The 16,592-nt window shown below is 41.8% G+C and overlaps 1 protein-coding gene across 6 annotated transcripts in view; it reads right to left on the reverse strand.

Annotated features, from left to right (window-relative positions):
* The window catches only part of dgkb (diacylglycerol kinase, beta), a 959,831-nt gene that overhangs the window by 554,576 nt on the left and 388,663 nt on the right, over positions 1-16,592 (reverse strand). For all 6 annotated transcript variants that reach the window (XM_078535051.1, XM_078535068.1, XM_078535062.1 and 3 more), the window contains 3 exons: positions 16,443-16,516; positions 15,066-15,140; positions 2,014-2,099 (listed from right to left, as the gene is read on the reverse strand). In XM_078535051.1, coding sequence (XP_078391177.1) covers positions 2,014-2,099; positions 15,066-15,140; positions 16,443-16,516 — 235 coding nt within the window. The remainder of the gene's footprint in view (positions 1-2,013; positions 2,100-15,065; positions 15,141-16,442; positions 16,517-16,592) is intronic.

Below are 16,592 nucleotides of genomic sequence, written 5' to 3' on the forward strand. Positions count from 1 at the left end.
GCGGTAGCGGGTGGGAAAAAGTTTGTTTTACCCGTCGGCTGCAATGGTAGGTTTTCGTGCCATATCGTCCCATTCCCATTAATTATGCAGCCACAGGAAACACACCATCTCGCTGGCCTCAGATATGCCCGTCACATCATTACCCTCACTGCTTCCTCATGCAGGGTGCCATGTTTAAATTGCAGCTGCATGCACACTTCTCAATGTTTCTAGCCCAGGGCTGATCCAGTGAAGACATGGCTCCAAAAGCCAAGAAGAGTGCAGACCCCCAATTCAGTGATACATCCCTGGGATACCTTCTGGACGCTGGGGAGGCCTGCCGCAATGTCCTATACCCCCGCTCTGGCCGCAGGAGGCCCATCAGTCTCACCACTCCGGCTCGGGAGGTGGTGGCAGAGGTGGTCAGTGCCAGTGCAGCACAGAAGAGGTTGGTAACCACCTTATCACTCTAAACTTACACACTCACAAGGCCATCACACATTCGCTGGTATCTCACTCACTGCCAGCTCAAGAGGTATCACCATTCACTCTCTCACACACACCCTCACATCACCATCTGGCCTCTCTTCTGGAGACTGCCCCCCTCAGCTCCTACCATTTTGAGGCCATTTGCACAGATCAACATGTGATCCCACACACACCCTTGGATACTCCCCCTTCCCCTGCAGACTCTTCCCTTGCCTGAGGCCACTTCTCCCCCTTCCCCAAGCAAAACCTAGCTCTGCAGCCAATGAAAAGCCACCCCCTGCCTTATGGCTGGTCTGGTAGGTAGAGACCTGCCTGTGAGCCCCCCTAAAAGTGATGTGGTGCTGCCTGTGAAGCCTGGCACTGATGACCGTGAGTGCTGCCCGAAGCAAGGTAAGCAAACAGGCCTCAAAGTCCCGAGCAAAGTGCAGCTCGCTCAGCTTATGTAAGTTGTGAAACATGTAATCATGCCAACGTGCCTGGCTGATCCAGTGTGGGGGGGGATGATTTCAGCGAGCAGGACTTATAATGAGATGCTAAACTGCTAAAGTGTTAAAATTAGGCTCCTGACCTGCGGCGGGTGGAAATGTGGACCGCCATTGACAAGTGGTGCGGACAATCGCAAACTGGTTTTAGAGCATATTAACCTCCCCCCCGCCCACCCCGGCCTGCAATGACGCCCGATGTCAACGGGGCCGGAAAATTCTAGCCATAGTTGCATTTATAATCCTTTTCTGTTGTGGAGCATCTGGCTCTTTCAGTGTTGGAGTTCTGAATGAAGCTTGGCTGCCTTATCCTTGGCTTAGTGGATTGTGGATTGACTGTGTTAGTGATATCTTACTTGTTTGTTTTGATGTTTTACTTGCATCATCACCAAGAGACCCTGGAACAGTTTTGTTTAATATTTATAACACAGCAGCAGGAAAGCTCAATAAGAATGCACTTGCTTTTGGTGGAACATTCTTCAACTGTGTTGAACCACGTAATTTATTTCCCAGTTTCTGAGAAACTCATATGCTTAAATAAAATGCAAAAAAAAACAAACATGCAGTATGAAAAACTGCAAATGTGTCAAAAATGTGAGATACCAATTCCAATGTAAAGCTCATATAAGGTGTTGGAGGGATGGAGTGGGGAGGGGTGAAATTTAGATACTATTTACATTAAAACATTAATTTAAAAAAACATGCTGGCCATGAGGCAGGGCTGAAACAACCTCCCTGTTTGTCTTATTGAATAAAACTGCTTAATCTCTTTATTTGAATCACTATAGCCTTTTAACATATCTCCCCATTTGTAATTTTCTGCATCCCAGACCATCCATTTTCCTGAAATAAAAACAGGAAATACACAGCAGTTAGCCCATTGAAAGAAAAAAAAAATCATGTGAAAGCTTTGATCCAAGGACTTGGCATTAATATATTTTTTGCTTTCCATTACTGACTGACTTGACATTAACTTGGGAACCTTCCGTTTTATTTCAGGTTTCCAACACTCATCCATTGCTTTGGGTGTATTTGTGAAGCCCATGGAAGCTAAAAGCCTTACCTATGCAATCTAGAATCCATCCAACTGTTCCATCGCCACCACAAGCCAGAATTCTAAAGTCTGGAACATCTCGGAAAAAATTTAACCTGAAGAAAGACATTGATTTGGTTTGTGAGAAGCCATTTTTAAAGGAATTTTTCCTTTCAATTTGTGGGTTCACAATTTTGTACATCTTTCCTCCACTGAATGATATATCACTGTAGAAACAGAGAAATCTTCACGCAGGTGGAAAGCCATTCAACATTTCTTGCCTCTGATGAATTTAAATCACAAGGGGCTGATTTTACACTGTTCTACTTTCCTGATATTTCCCCAAACTATTCCCATTTTCTTGCCTTCTCCCTATTCTCTTTGAAATCTTTCCTCATTAATTAATTAGTCAGTATCCTTTTAAAGCTGGAATCAATTTGCCATCAATCATAACCCGTAGCAGAGCATTTCAGATTTCAATAAATCTTTGCATGAAGTAGCTTTTCTCAATCTGTCCTTTGATGTAACTAAAGCTCTTCGTAAGATTAAAATCTTGCACCTTCAATTTACACAACAATGGAAATAACCCGCCTTCACCTCAGCTATCATTCTATCACTTCTATCATTTTGAAGACCACCATCAACCCCCCTCCTCAATCTTCTTGATTTCACAGAATTAGCCTTTCCTTGTGACTCAGTCTCCTCATTCAAATAAATATCTCCAGGGCTATAAAATTCCTCCTGCAGTGAGTAGCACAAAACTGCACACCATGCTCCAGTTGCAGTCTAATTATTTCTGTCTTTGCTTTTGTATTCAATTCCTCTCAACAGAAACCCTTAAATCCAATTTGTCTTTGAAATGGATTTTTTTTTAACCTGCTCACCCTTTTTAGCATTTATGGTTCTGCACACCTGGAAACTCTTCCTCCCCCAATGCATTGAGAAATTTATCATTTAAGATATATTTCCATTTTTCAACAGAATTTACCCGATTGAAATTGAGACTTAAACTGATTAGCAGTCCTGATACTTAGAGCTGGATTTTAAGCCTAGAGGAGGTAGTGGGAGACAGGAAAATTCCTGGCTTGGCCCACCCGCCTTAGGAGAAAGTACGAAGAAGGATAGGATTTTCATTGCGGGGGGCGGGGGGGGACTGCAGTCGGGCCAACAAACCCGGGAAGGAGTCCACAGGGAGCCATAGAGGCTGCCAGATGCAGAGGCAGGCTGTTTAAAAGGCCTGCCTCAGTGTTCTGCGACTTCATCCTCAGTTATAATAAAAACAGAAAGGCCCTCTAGCCCTCAGCCTTCACACCTCCTCATCACCCACACATTCCCCATGCCACCTCATGCCCCCCAAACCAAACCCTCTGCCCCCTCACGCTCCCCCATGCCGAGGTATGTCCTAACCAACACCTTTGGCTCATCACACCCCCCATGTCAAGTTATGCACCTTCAATCAACTACTACGGCCACCCACGCCAAGGTATGCCCCCCAAGCCTCATTATGCATTATTGGCTCAGAGCCCAGACATTCATTTGAGCACTGAAGCACCTGAGTCCCAGGGAAAACATTGTTTGAGTGATAGTTCAGATCTATGCTAGCAATTGCACAATGTTTACTTACACAAGATAAAGAGATTTCAAATGCTTTCAGTTTCAGCTATTGATACTTTAAAAGGAATGGATGATTGACACTTTTACTGGACAAAAAGAAGTTTTTTTTTACAAAACTGGAAATTAATGAATGACTTTTTAAAGCTTTTCTTTGCACATCCTATTGTCACTATAGGCTTCATTGCTTCTATACAATATAAAGAGGGTAAATGGACATAGAAGTGCCATAGCTTGGAATGGGAGCATGAAGGACTATAGGAGTTGGTTGGGGAGCTTACTTTGGCATGGGGGAGCATGAAGAGGACTTTTTGAACTTACTTTTCAAAAGATTCCCTCATGCAAGCTATAGTTTATGACACCTCTGAGGTGCTGTGAACCATGACTCTTTGGAAAGCTGGCCTGACTCAATGAATATTGCAGAGGACTAGGACAATTGCCTATCCCTGCAGTGGAGCTGACCAAGTCAGGAACGCAGATTGTGGGCCGGCGAGCTGAAGCAGATTGAACCCTTAAAAAGCCCATTGAAAATTTGGAATCCCTGGGAATGGGGTCGGGAGTCTTAGAATTGGGTCCTGGCCACCATTTCAACCCTCCACAGATTCTTTAGAACTTAGGAATCCTAGTCCACAGATTCGGTCAATACCTTTGAACAATGAACAACAAATATTGGGAGTGTAACTGCTCCGATGACTGATGGTTCAGCAAGAAAAATATTCCAGCTCAAAAATCATGCTTCCAAGTTAAAATTTATGATACTGCACTTCAATGGCAATTCTTCCTTTGGATTTAAAACTTAAATGGTTACTCATGCTATTCCTTCATCTTCTATACAGCAATCAGTATCCATATATCAAATCTTGAATGATGAATCGCTAGTCAGAACAAATTGCTAGTCAGAACTGTGTTCATTTCCAACCGGTTCAAATTAGTGGTGTTATGCTGTAATTGTTCCATCTGTTGCTACAAATTATTTACTTTTGATTTTTATTTCAACTATTTTTGAAGTTAATAAATTTAAACTGCAATTGGAAAAATTTACCCTGCAAAGTAAAAAAGAATTTTGGAACCTGGCTACTCCCAAACTCTGCTTGAAATTTCCTCATTGAAACAGAAACATTCTCAGATGGTCCATTCTGAACAAGGGAGAATTGGTGACTGACCTACCAAATAGCACAAGTGGACATGACTAAGGTTCTTGTAATGAAATGGATAAATGTCAATCGATACAGAGCTTACTTTAAGTTTTAAAATCAACTGTGATGTGCTTTGTTTATTTTCCATAGAAGCAGGTGGCTTAGAGAAATGCATGAAGGAGAATAGTTTTTGATTCATTAGAAACAATTTGAACATCAATTCCTGAAGATGGGAATTCTAGAAGAAATAGGCAGGTTTGAAACATTTAGCAGAAAATTTCCAAGTCTTGGGGCAGAGTTGCGTTGCTGAACATTCGTCCATATTTCCGATATGCACAAAACTGTGTGACTGCAGCACAAAGGATGAACTTTTACCCCTTAGTTATTCTTCAGATGAAAATATTGGGCAGCATCCACAGAATTTGCAGGGTCAACAGTTAACAAAGCAACAGGCTTGATAACTTGGGTGACTTTAATATTGACAAAACCTGAATGCGCACAGATACAACAATGGCCCATTTCAGTAGAGGAATCCTTAGAGTTATACTGCATCAACTCCATTCGGGGCATGGAGCCTTGCAGCTGAAGGGAGGTCAAATTGGAAGAAAGTGTCCTTTGCAACTTCCTGCAGTTCTAGGAGCAGTGCACAACAGCACTTCCATTCTCCAGGCAGACAGCGGCAGAGTTCAGTCACATCCTGCAAGAAGACCTGCAACCAATTGTTAACAGCAAGCTAAGTGATATCTGTTGCAAGTCAAGGTCACTACAGCCCTAAAATTCCCTGCCTCTGCCTCCTTCCAGGGTCTCCTCCCCTTCCTTTCAGAGTGGGAATCCTTGAAGGATCCCTATCAAGCAATCTCTTGACGCTCCTTTACAGTTCAGAGCTTATAATTGCAAGTATGTTTTAAATCTATAAGTCAAAAAGTACACAAGCTATGACAGGAAAAATATCCACTTTGAATAATGGCCACCTCAGAACTTGTACCTTTCATGGTTTGTGCATGGCAGGAGGAAGTGGCATTAATCATAGAATTACATAGAGTATATAGCATATAAACAGGCTATATGGCCCAACAGGTTATGTCGATATTTATGCTCCGCACAAACCTAATCAGAAAATAGATTAGAGAATGGCATTGGCCCCATAAAGAATTTAAAGACATTGTACAGTCCCAATTTTAATATATTTATTGAGGTCTTATTTGTTTCATATAGGAGTTCTAGCCAGGAACTCTTTCAAACCCCTTCCCATTTACCCCACTTTGTCCTACCCACCTTCACAGGGAAATCAGGCAGGTTCTACCTACAACATTAATTGGGAAGGAGATAAAACCAATAATCCCATTCTCAGCCAAACTGGGGCAGTAAGCAGACTAAAAGCACTCCAAATAGCTAGAAGTGAACAGGTATTGACTGTAGCATTAGGGTTAAGTAAAGTTAAAAGTAGTCCTCTGAACTGCTTTTATTTAAATCACGTTTACTGGCAGCCTTCTTGCTGTGCTCTCCAGAAATAATTTGAACAGTCTTTACATAATTTTTTTTGTGTCTTTGATGACTGCCTATGTCCATATTCCTATTGTGTTACTTAGCAAGTCTCAGTGAAAGTCTTTACAGACTTCAAAAGTTGCAACTTCCGAAATTTTCCATAGGGCAGAATTTTACATCCCACGGGCGCGTGCCCGCCCGACCCAAACGGGGGTGAAATAGTGCGTGGTGAGCATCCCAATGTCATCGCGCACTCTTGCGATCTTTTGGTTGGAGGGGGCTTGCAAGAGGCGGCAGCGCACCCATCAACAATTAAGAGGCCTATTAAAGCCCTTAAGCAGGTAATTAATTTGCATTTTTCGTAGCTCGCTCAACCATTCAGTTCGTGGGTGGGCGAATAGGCCAAGCAGCCTTTGCAATTTTTACAACATGGCATCACGAGTCAATCAACTGGAAGGGACCCTCAGAACATTTAATTCCACCTCGGTGAAGCATTTCCAACACCAGAGTTAATTCTTGTTGTCATGCACCATCAGGTGATGCACTACAATTGGGAAATGAGTGGATATTCAAATCATGATCACTTTCATTGATCTGGAACATTTCTTGAGCGTCTGCAACCACAGCCATGGATATGGAGACTAAATTCACCACTTAGCTTCTCTCATCTAAATTTTAAATGATATCTCTGGTTGACAGGATGCCTCTCGGCATGAAACAGAATAATCCTCTTTTCCAGGAACCTGTTGCTGCCGCTGGCATACCCTCCCGCACTCTTCAATGAACCAGGGTTGATCCCCTGGCTTGATGGTAATGGTAGAGTAGGGCTGGGTACAATTCTGCTGCTGCTGATGGCCCACAGCGCCTCATGGATGTCCAGTCTCGAGTTGCTAGATCTGTTCGAAATCTATCCCATTTAGCACAGTGGCAGTGCCACACAACACGATGGAGGGTCTCCTCAATGTGAAGGCGGAAATTCGTCTCCACAACAGCTGTGCGATGGTCACTCCTACCCATACCGTAACGGATAGATGCAGACAGGCAGGTTGGTAGGATGAGGTCAAGTATGTTTGACCCTCACTGCCTGCCACAGACCTAGCCTAGCAGCTATGTTCTTTAGGACTCGGCCAGTTCAATCTGTAATGGTGCTACCGAGCCACACTTGGTGATAGGCATTGAAGTCCCTCACCCAGTGTACATTCTGTGCCCTTTCCACCCTCAGTCCTTCCTCCAATTGGTGTTCAACACGTAGGAGCACTGATTCATCAGCTGAGGGGGGCAGTACATGTTAATCAGCAGGAGGTTTCCTCACCCATCTTCGACCAGATGCCAGGAAACTTCATGGAGGTCAGAGCTGATGTTGAGGACACCCAGGACAATTGACTGTATACCACTGTGCTGCCACCTCTGTTGAGTCTATCCTGCCAGTGAGACAGGACATACCCAGGGATGATGATGGTGGTGTCTGGGACATGATCTGTAGGATATGATTCCGTGAGTATGACTATGTCAGGCTGTTGCTTGATGAGTCTGTGAGACGGCTCTCCCAATTTTGGCACAAGCCCCCAGGTGTTAGTAAGGAGGACTTTGCAGGATCAACAGGGCTGAAATTGCCGTTGTCGTTTCTGGTGTGTAGATCGATGCTGGGCGGTCCTTCCAGTTTCATTTCATTTTATTGACTTTTTAGTGGTTTGATACAACTAAATGGCTTGCTAGGCCATTCCAAAGGGCATTAAAGAGTGAACCACCTTACTGCAGATCTACTTCTGGGATCTAGTTTCATTTTAGAGTGGAGAGAGCTGGTCTAAGGCTTTGTTTCTTGCATTCCAATGCGATTTTACGACGCTTGAAGGGAAGTTAAAACAAAGACAAGGGAGAAAAAACTGTGCTGTTGCCTAGCACAGAGAGAGACATCCACAGAGACAGAGAAAACCAGAAAACCATTTTAGTTCAGTTGAAGCCAGGATTCCAAAGAGACTGGACAGGAGAGGGAACTGCAAGGAGCAGGTTACAAAAACCAAAGAAGAATGTCCCCAAAACCACAGGTTGGAACAGGAAAGATCCCTAGAGGACTGTTCAGTCAAAGGACAAGGACAGGAACCTGGAAAAAGTCCTGTTAAGAGGAGTTAAGATTGGGGACCTAAGATAGGCTCCAAGCTTAAAAGGATAAAACTGCAAGGTACAGAATTAAAGCAACATAGGTTTGCGAGAAGCCAGAAGGTCCAAGGGGACAGCCAAATGTCTGTAACTCTTTACTATGTGCATGTGAAGCAGCGGTGTTCTGTTGGCATGGCTGAGTCAGTGAGAGTGACCACTAGGCCACTGTTCAGTAGCCACCCTCCGTGTATCAAAATAAAAAATAAAGTTAGGATCTATCAAGCCAGGTTCTACCCTGGGACCTGACTTATCCAGTCATAAAATCAGCTGGGGTTACAACACAGTGCTTCTTTGTTCCATAACTGGTCAAATGGTGACTACCTTTGCCTTTTGTCTATGACTTAAGAACTATAAAGAATAATAATATGGCAAACCAGTTGAGGATAGCATGAAGATAGCAACTTATTTATCACAATTAGGCCTCTATCTGCCACATAGGCCTGATACTGGATGACTCAGCACAATATTTATAGGTTCATTGGCAGCGGGTGTTGAGAAGTCATAGTGCAACTACTTTCCTAGACCAAGAATGTGGCCATGCTGCTGCCACATATGGGTCTCATTTAAATGTAATATTTATTCAAATAAGGTCCCTTTGTAATTTTTCCAACTGTGAACAAAGTTCTGGCCATGGTGTTCCATTCACTCACTTTAAACAGTTGCATCAGGGGTCCCAGGGCCTGACCTGCTAAAATAAATTGCGTTTCACATTGTTGTGGCATACATTTTGACTTTATGATATTGCTGTTTGTTATGAAAATATAATAATTTTCATAATATTATTGTGATTTATTGCAATGATAGGTTAATCCTGGGGTTTGGATAAGTTTGTGTGCGTAGGTGTACATGTTGGGTTTTAAGTGAATTGCAGACAGCTGGTCTGGGTGCTCTTATGTATCAGAAGAGAAGCTAGGTTTGAAATGCTAAATACATAAGCATGGCTGAAGTTTTAGAATGTGAAGTGTGAAAAACATTTATATTTTTAGATAAACCAGAGACATAAATTTCAAAGAGATGGTAAGGTGTTACACCTAGCCAACAGAGGCTAAGCCAAACAGTGTATTTATTTTTCCCAAAGGTTAATGATAACATGAGTGCTATGAAAGATTTATATTGTGGAAAAAGTAAAGTTGCAAAGACATATTGGAACAATGGGATTTACACTGAAAAGGGAGACACATATGTAAAGGAGATGAGGTTATGTGTAAGGAAAGAAGGAATTCTAAGGTCCAACAAGTGTGAAAAGCCTCCAGCCTCTATGTACCAAGCTGCTATCTCCAGGGACCGAAGCTAAGAGAATTCATTTTAATTATCAATCTCCAGGGTATTGTGTGCTTTGCCTGGATCTGTTGAAATCTATGTTGTTTTACTATTGTCTTAACGGAGGTGTAACTGGGAGCTAGATTAATTAGGCGATTTAGGAGTTATCGAAGTACTAATTTGTTGACCTATGTATGTGCTTAAAATCATTTATTTTATTAATAAATGTTTAATTTAGTTTTGTAAAACCACCTCTAAGACTCGGTGGTCTTATTATTACTGAATTCAAGGCACGCATATCGAAATAAAAATACAAATTGCAAAACAGTTGCGGCAACTGCTCCAAGTTTCCCTCTGGGATTTGAGCAGCTCAGCATTTACCATCTGCTGTGTCATAACACTGTTATTTATGTTGTAATGGAAGTGGGTCACTTACACCCAATTTTCTAAGGTCAGCTTATTAACATAGCAGATTTAGATGGATGTAGGGTACCCACGAGAAATGGGAAGAGACAACTGCAAATAAATGCAATTTTTTAAAAAAGGGTAGGTACACTTAAAGGGGAGTGTCACAATTACGGACCAAAAACTCTGAAATGGGAGAGTTAAAAATGATAACGAGGTCCCACCAATAAATTCAGCAGGACCTCCACATTCTTGGAATTTGTGGGTTTGCACTCCTACCCTGCAACCATTTCCCTGCTTCTTCCCTGTAAATATCAAGGCTGAAGCATTAGTAAGCATCTATTTTGAATATAATACAGATAAGTTAAGAATTTTGTAATAGTAACGTAATAAACCTACTCCTGAGACCTGTCACTCATTACTATCACTTCTAGCTGTGATGTTAAGGATATTTTCTGTGGTGAAATCTTGGGGAATAAATGACCACTTCAAGGACCACTGAATACCATGGATCTGTTAGTGCTGTAAATATTTAATATTTATTTTACACATCTGCAAAAGTACTAATGCGCATACATGAACGTCCACATGTACATAAGTGGATATTTTTTTTCCAATTTCTCCTGCCCTTCAATTAACTGGTTTGATATTTTCATGCTCAAATACAAGGCCAGCGGAATGATAAATGATTAATCTGAGACTCCAAACTTTGCCTGGTTCTTTCAGTTTGATACCAGATATGCTTTGTCACTTGATGAGAATTAATAGATGCAGCTGAGCCATGGAGAAGCTGAAAAGCTATTTACGGCAATAGCTCAATTCACTGAAGGTTTAATTTTTAAATTTCCATTTTAGGGAAGATGTTTTGCGCCATTTTGTCTCATCTTTAGAACTTTGTTTGAATCCAGTTCAGGCAAAATGAATATTTGTTTCCTTTCTTTCCTAGCTGTTAAGCATTGATGCAAGTTCACAAAACATCACTCTCACTCTGAAAGATGTTTGTGAGAGAAATGGAAGTGTGATTTCGATACAGTAACAGGGACTACTTGTGGGTGCTGATAAAAAATGTTGTTGAAATAAATCACCCAAGCTAAGCATAATGTTGGAGAAACTTCGAGAAAGGGACATTTTTTCTAAAAAAGAGAGAATTGAAGACTTATTCTCTTTTTTTGACAAATTCTTGTCATTCTTTGGATCCCTGAGAAAAAAGGACTTTTCCAGTCTCCAGGAATGTGCTGTCTACCACTCTGCTATCCTCCAGTTGGGGAGCAGAAAGACATTAGGACTTAGATCCACTTTTTGGGAAGCCCTTTAAGGGAGTGACATTTTGACACTGGGGACAAAATGAAGCAGAAGGACTATTTTTATTCTTTCCATCTCATTAATATGTCTTCCCTTTAGCTGCAGTAGGCAGAAGCACTCTGCCCTCCCCACTTTGCGCAAACCCCAATATATTCCAGGCAACTTAAAGTAGGAGACCTGGGCCTGAATCTTCAGGTCGGCGTGCTCTCTGGCACGTAAAATGACGCAAGGTGATGTCGGGCATGCATCCCGACGTCACCGTGCGTCATTCAGGTTTTCAGTTCGGCAGGTGCACACCGGAGTCGGCTGCCCGCCCGCCAAACTGTCAAAGGCCTGTTAAGGCTGTTAATAATCTAATTAAGCTGGTTGTCTGGGCTGTCCGTCCAACTTTAAAGTTGGCGGGCAGGTGGAGAGCCCAGGCGGCCTTTGCATTTATCATGGAACCTCTTCCACGGGCGGGATGAGGTTTCATGAAGTGTTTATAAATTGAATAAAAATTTTTATTAAAATTCACTGACATGTCTCAGCTCATGTTACACTGTCACATGAGGGGACATGTCTGAATTATTTTTTTCTTCTTTATTTAAATTTTTCATAATCAAAATAATCTCCCTGAGGCAGCTCTGGGCCTAAGGGAGATTTCTGCGCTCTTTCCCGCGCATGTGCAAAAGAGCACAGGCCCCGACTCAGCCTCCTCCCTCTGCCCGTACAGGGAGCACTCAGCGTTTCCAGGTACGCATCACGCTGCGCTGGCCTTAATTGGCCCGCCCACGTAAAATGGCGGCGCACAGCCAATCACGGGCAGTGATCGGCTGTGCGCCTACCCACACCTGCTCCCGCTCAGACCCCTGACGGGGAGAAAATTCTCCCCCTGGTGTTGATTTTTGCTGAGTTGGGTTGACTCTGGAGACCATTAACAATGCAGCCAGGACCTGGATCCGTAGGTTCTGCCACATTTGACAGATCCTATTTTTACCAGCAAGCGGAAGGTGGCAGGACATTAATCGCACAGGCAGGAAACCGTAACTCAGCTGGGCACTTGAAATTAGTGCTGATTTCAAACAGACCTTGTTTTTGATCTTCCAAGGGTCTTAACCTACAGTGTGGGAGTCACAAATTTATGAAGCACAAGCAAACACTTGTGAATGGTGGATATGATCTGTTTACATATATGATCTGAAGTGTTTTAAATCCCCTCCCTTTAAACATGTAAAAACGACAGGCAGAAGCTCTCAATTAGAGTTAAAAAATACCCTCTGCTGGATTGCTTTGCTTGACAGACCATCTGGTGTAGGTTATGAAGAAGCTTTACCATCTGTTCCTGCAGTTTCAATATAGTACTTTGTTGACATTTCCCAAGGGCTGTTATTACAGCTGAGGTCATTATGAATGCTTGGCAGTGTCATAAATGCTGAAATAGCACTTATCTCAGCTCAGTTTATATTGGATTGATAGTTTAGGGGCTTTTAAGAGATGAGCTGTCTTTAATTTGGTTACCAAATAGAAATTTGATTTTATAATAGATTGAACACCTGAAGGGATTCAAAATCTTGAAATGAGTTTTGTGAATGGGAGTGTTTTTTTTTGGAATCAAGTGTATTTGATTGAGAACTTGATTATATTTTACAAGCTTTCTTTCATCTCCACATGCCTCTTGAAGCCTGCTCTGAGGATATGAGGTAAGTTGCCATGGGGGCTATGAAATGGCATGTGAGCATAAGTTGGTTTGGGTTTAGGGGTGTTAAGGGTGAGGGTTAGAGGGCCTAACAGCTTCTAAAACAACTGGGATAAAGTCCCAAAGAACCAAGGCGGAACTCATTCACCCCCATGACTGCCTACAATCAGCTTCTGGGATCGGTGGGCCCAAGTCTATCACGCCCTGCCTCCTGGAGTGAAACTTGGATGTAACAGGGGCCATTAAATTAAGCCAGGTCCGTTGAGTTGGGAAATTTCCTGACTCAAGCTACTTAACTTGCTATTGAAAATCTGGCCACTGGTGTCACATCTTTCCAATCCTTTGCACCTGTGAATTGTGCATTTCCAAACTCTATTCAGGGCATCACTAGGACTCACTTCACGTCAGCAAGGCTGAAGCCATGCTGCGCAGCTCCTGTGTACTCTAATCCCAGATTCCATTGGCCTCCTCAGTTGCTAACTCAGGACAAACTTGATTGTGTGTGGCTATTTCCAGCTTCACAACCTTGCCCTTCCCTCAGTTCCATGGCCACTGGCTCTCTTATCCATGCTTCTTCATCTCAAGTCTTAACTTCCGCAATGCTCTGCTCACTGGCCTCTCTAGTTCCACCCTCCAATAACATTCGAGCTCTTCTAAAATCTACCGCCCACATCCCATTCTTCACTAAGTGCCACTCTTCTTTCTCACCTGTCTCACGACTAACTGCCTGTCTCCTAACCTACTTAGTTCAAAAGCTTTTTATAAATCTTTCCACAGAATCACCTCATCTTCACTCAGCAACTCTATGTGCCAACATGCAGCTGTCACTCTTCTAACCCAGGCCTTCATTACTTTGCAGCCTCTTCCATTTCACTATTGATGGCAGAGTCTTAAACTGCCTGGGTCCAACACTCTGATACTCCCTCTACACCCTCTCCCTTGTTACCTCTTTCACTGCAATGAAAAACATCCTCAAAAATTCCTTGCTCACACTTTCAGTCACTGCCCCAGCTCCTCTTCTCCTCATGCTCTATGTCCAATCCACTTCTGTGAAACACCTTGGGAGGCTTATTACCTTAGGGTGCTGTACAAGCGCAAGTTGTTGAGCTTATGTTTTCTTACAGAATTGTTAGACAACTTGTTTATCCTATATTATTTTTATTTTTTCAGAATACAAGGTTCAGAAGAAGTACATTTGTTCACTGTAGCTTTGTTTATGTTTTACAGGAAGGACTCTCTATGGTTGAATGGAAAGGCAGACGTTTAAGATATCATACTGTTGTTTGTGAATTAGGAAACAGATGTGTCTGGTAATCTTGCCTCAGGCTGACTGGAGTCTTGTAATGTTTCTGTAAGGGTAAGATTTATCAGCTTGCACATCCCACCCTGCTGGGAACACAGGGTATCATAACAAGCAGCACAGTGCATAATTCATACAAGATTGTTCTTCACTATTTGTCTTCAACAGTAATGAAACATGTCAACTCCTAAAATATAAAAAAGTTTCTACGCAGATTTAAGTGACTTCGCTGTCTTTCAGAAACACGCAAACAGAAGTAGATCTTGATGATATTATAAGCCAACAGGATGCACCAACAAAATACATTGTGCCATAATTATTTTATTAAGAGAACATTTTTAAAAACATTGATGTTTTCATTCATCTTATAACACTTAAAATGAGAATTTTACAGGATGTAATTTCTGTTAGATCTGTAATCTGTAATTTTAATCTTTGGCGAAGTTGGTGGCTATCATGTCAATAAACAAATGCTCCTCCCTAATAACCTTTATTTTAACTCTACATGAAATATTGCAGGTCAAGTTATATTAGGTAATGCAGCCTTAATGAACAGTCTTACATTTCATAAATGTGAATCACTTTTTATAGGTGGTGATGTGTAGGTGATTTGTAACTAGTTTCTACTTTTCTAAATACCTATCCTTTTTGTTCAATATGAATATTTATAAGAAAACTTATGATGTTAGGAACTTCTGAATTCCCAACTTAGGCATGATATTTCTGGTTCCTGCTTTGGTGTTGTACTTACCCTGGCATTGGTCCACTACTGGCAAGGTTGTAAACCTGGCGTGGATTCAGAAGGAACTGGAATTTTCTGAAGATTCTGTGAAAAGAGTATAAATATACTATCCATTTCCCTTTGTAGTGTTAGATCTTTGTTTCAGTTTTTTTAAAATAAGTTGAATTTGATAAAGCAAAAGGGAGTCTTTATAGACAATGTAACGCATGTGGATTCATCACTTAATACAGAAGTGATCTGTATTGTTACTGTAATCATTTTAGTTTTAATGATGATTTATAATGAAGGTCTTTTCCAGGAGTGTGCTAGGGTCAAGCCTGTACTGGTGTCACACCTAATTAATGTCCCCAGGCAGTGTTCTCACAGAAATGTGAGTTGAAACAGTGCACAAGTCACAGGGGAGGATAAATGGAGGCACTTGTAGGGGATATTAACTAGACATGACACTTGTACCAGGTCATTTGTTTCCCACACTTTGTTTTCACTGCACAACTAATGATTCGCAATTTCAATTGTACAACATTTAGTATTTCATAACAACTAAACAGAATTACAGAAATGTGTTTTTACAAAAGTACCTTGCAGGTTTTGCTTGTTCAGATTTTTTAAAAATTGCTTACTGAGTGGGTTAGATTTAGCAGCAGCTTACATGTGGCAGGGATGGCACAGATCTTAAATTAAAATTGAATTAACCAAAAAGTGTGCTTAATATTAAATCATAAAACGTATGCAATATGATTTTTAAAAAACTGCATTAAACATTGCAATAGTCAACTGCTTTCATTTACTTAAATTGCTAGTATTTTTGCAAACAGTTTCGGAAACCTTTGGAGGTCCAGTTTACTTACTAACTTGACTTGGGCTCTAGCGGTGGGCTCGACCTTCACCCTTGTGGATGGCTGCCATTGGCTTAGCAAAGCTTTTGCCACAGAAACATTAGGTCCTTTGCCAGGCTGAGGAGCATGGTCTCCTGGCTTAAAGAGACCTCACCTTCAATTCCTTTCTTTGGTTGTTATTGCCTTTTGAAGGGGTAAGCAGAGATTTTGCCTCTCTCAAGGCAGCTAGGAATGGCCCAGAAATGGTGGAATCCCATTTCAACCAGGTCCTTGCCCTTTTCCTTGGAGTTCCATTGGTCTCCCAAACAATAATGGCAGAAGCCTTGTGTAACATCAGTTGTCGTAGGTTTATTCAGTGCCATTTTGATATGCAGGATGACCCCTTGTACTTGGCTAAAGCTTATATCTGGTGTTATATTTAGACATCACTTCCCAGTGTACAATCCTAACTACAGTAACAACTTTGCTGAACATCCGAGATTGCAGTTGTATTTCTGTCCAAATTTTGCCATTTCCTTTTCATAGAAAAAATCAGAAATCAGAGGCTCACCTTTCTCCCTGTTTCCCACCGCTTTTGGGGTTCACAAATACCAGAAGTGGATGTGTGCCTGGAATTGGCGTGATCTGTAAAAAGGAATCCAAATTATTAGATTTTCATGCAATGATCGCAGTGTAAGATTTTTGCTTTTGATGTATCCCA

Source organism: Cetorhinus maximus, chromosome 3 (genome assembly GCF_964194155.1).
Source record: "Cetorhinus maximus chromosome 3, sCetMax3.hap1.1, whole genome shotgun sequence".
Lineage (NCBI taxonomy): Eukaryota > Metazoa > Chordata > Chondrichthyes > Lamniformes > Cetorhinidae > Cetorhinus > Cetorhinus maximus.